This window comes from Centruroides sculpturatus, unplaced genomic scaffold, assembly GCF_000671375.1.
Source record: "Centruroides sculpturatus isolate CEXI.00-Female unplaced genomic scaffold, Cexi_2.0 scaffold5694, whole genome shotgun sequence".
NCBI classification, from domain to species: Eukaryota; Metazoa; Arthropoda; class Arachnida; order Scorpiones; family Buthidae; genus Centruroides; species Centruroides sculpturatus.
The window spans coordinates 1-2,106 of record NW_019389794.1 but is presented as its reverse complement, the minus strand read 5'-3'; the positions used below and the strand labels follow the sequence as shown (position 1 = coordinate 2,106).

The 2,106-nt window shown below is 31.2% G+C and overlaps 1 protein-coding gene across 1 annotated transcript; it reads left to right on the top strand.

Moving 5' to 3' along the window:
* Positions 1-924: 924 nt before the first annotated feature.
* On the top strand, positions 925-1,655 carry LOC111617361 (proteasome subunit beta type-1-B-like). Its single transcript, XM_023358662.1, has 3 exons — positions 925-1,140; positions 1,224-1,330; positions 1,412-1,655. Exons 1-3 carry the CDS (start codon positions 1,011-1,013, stop codon positions 1,595-1,597), a joined length of 423 nt encoding a protein of 140 aa, XP_023214430.1. The 5' UTR covers positions 925-1,010; the 3' UTR covers positions 1,598-1,655.
* Positions 1,656-2,106: the final 451 nt, after the last annotated feature.

Sequence of the window (2,106 nt, the reverse complement as noted above, 5' to 3'; positions counted from 1 at the left end):
TGCCGTTTCTAAAAATAATTTTAACTAGTGGATATACGATGTGCACATCCCATAATAATCTGGTGTATCGTATAATAAATTACGATTCATCCTCCAATAAATACTGCCACGCTGTTGAGAGATTCATTTCTTCTTTAAGATTGATGCAGGTTAGTTTGCGATCTGCTTTGTAAATTTCCATCGCTTCCAAAGTTCTTAGATGTTCATGATGACGAGTGGTGCGGATGACCAGTGCCTCGTTAAAAATCGGGGTTATGTCTGGGTTTGTTGCATATGTCGACAATGCTGTCGTATATTTTTTGTGGGTGATGTCTGCTTTATGTTCCTTTATTCTAGTGACTAACGGACGTTTAGTGGATCCTATGTAAATTAGTTGCCTTTGCCATCTGTCATCCATTAAGCGAAGACAGATGGCAAAGGCATCTAAGATGAATTGTAATTTATTATACAATACACCAGATTATTATGGGATGCACACATCGTATATCCACTAGTTAAAATTATTTTTAGAAACGGCACGTGATTATAAAAATACATGAGATTATTATAAGCGCACAACATATCTCCACAAATATAAATTATAAAGAAATTATAATTCGGAAACGCACGTGATTACCTTCTTTATTTGAACTTCTAGTAACAGAGCACGTTCTTATTTAAAAATATTCGATTTAAGAATCCAGTACAATAAATTTGGCCTGAAGAAGAGCCCAGGAGGGGCATCGAAAGCGTTTGCCAATATTAGTTTGGAATTTTCACGCCGGATATTGGTTAAAGACTACACATATTTGTTGTATATGACCCAGTGTGGGAGAAATCCTTGATAAACAAATAAACTAAACCTTGACAAATCCAGCTACAAATTGAAAATGTTTTTATTTCAATAAATTTGTAACTGGATTTGTCAAGGTTTAGTATATTTAGGATTTAGTATACCAATTGTTCTAGAATGGAATTTCTTGATCTTTTTGTCATAGGGGTTAAATAAATTTCTCTTAAATTATTTTCAGATGTATAAATTTGAGCATAATACTGACATCGACACCCCAGCTTTGGCACAACTGATATCAAACATGTTATATTTCAAGCGATTCTTTCCATATTATATAAGCACTATTCTGGCTGGCTTGGACGAGAATGGTATGTTTTAATTTTTTAAAAATATTATATAAAATCTTCAGATAAATATATAAAATTACATTTGAAATGTCATTTAAAAAAAGGTAAAGGATGCGTATATCATTACGATCCCATTGGAAATTTTGAAAAAGCAATTTATAAATCTGCAGGCTCGTCTAGTGCATTGCTGCAACCTCTGCTCGATAATCAGGTATTTTGTGTATAATTTTGTGTGTGAAATGCCATTTAATAAATTATTTTTGCATAGTAGCATTAAACTCTACCTTTACAGATTGGCCGTAAAAACATCGAGGGTGGTGTCGAAACAAAACCGTCTCTTAGTGATGCTGTTACCATTATCAAAGACGTTTTTCTCTCTGCAGCAGAGCGGGACATTCACACCGGTGACGGTGTAAATTTAACAGTTATAACTCCCGATGGAATTAAAGAAGAAGTGTTTCCATTACGTCGTGACTGAACATTATTAATTTTTTTATGTTAAAAATTCCATTTATAAATAAAAACTTATTTGAAAATTTACTTTTTTATTTTTGCAATATCATATTTACTAATAAATTGAATTCCGTCTTTATATTTTCCAATTTGACAATTGAAATTCTTAATGCCTTTCTTGTTTTTCCTCCTCCTGAAATAAAATAAATTCATTAGTTTTATGTATATTTTACAATAAATGTTGTATGATAAACATTTTTGGATATTCTACTTACGATTTTTTATTTTGCTTTGAACCGAATCCCACTTTCTGGTTCTGTTCAGGGAAAAAAAATATTCTTGAATCTTTGCTATTAGTGTGCAAGTAAGGCAAGTTTTATTTGATATGGCACTAGAACCACAATGCCCAACCTGTAGCTTGTGTATTCAGATTTATCGCGTTTATTAAAAATAAAATAGTTTTAAAAATTATACATAAATTAATTTTTATTAATTTTTGTTAAGAAATTAGAAATATAAAATAACACAATTTGT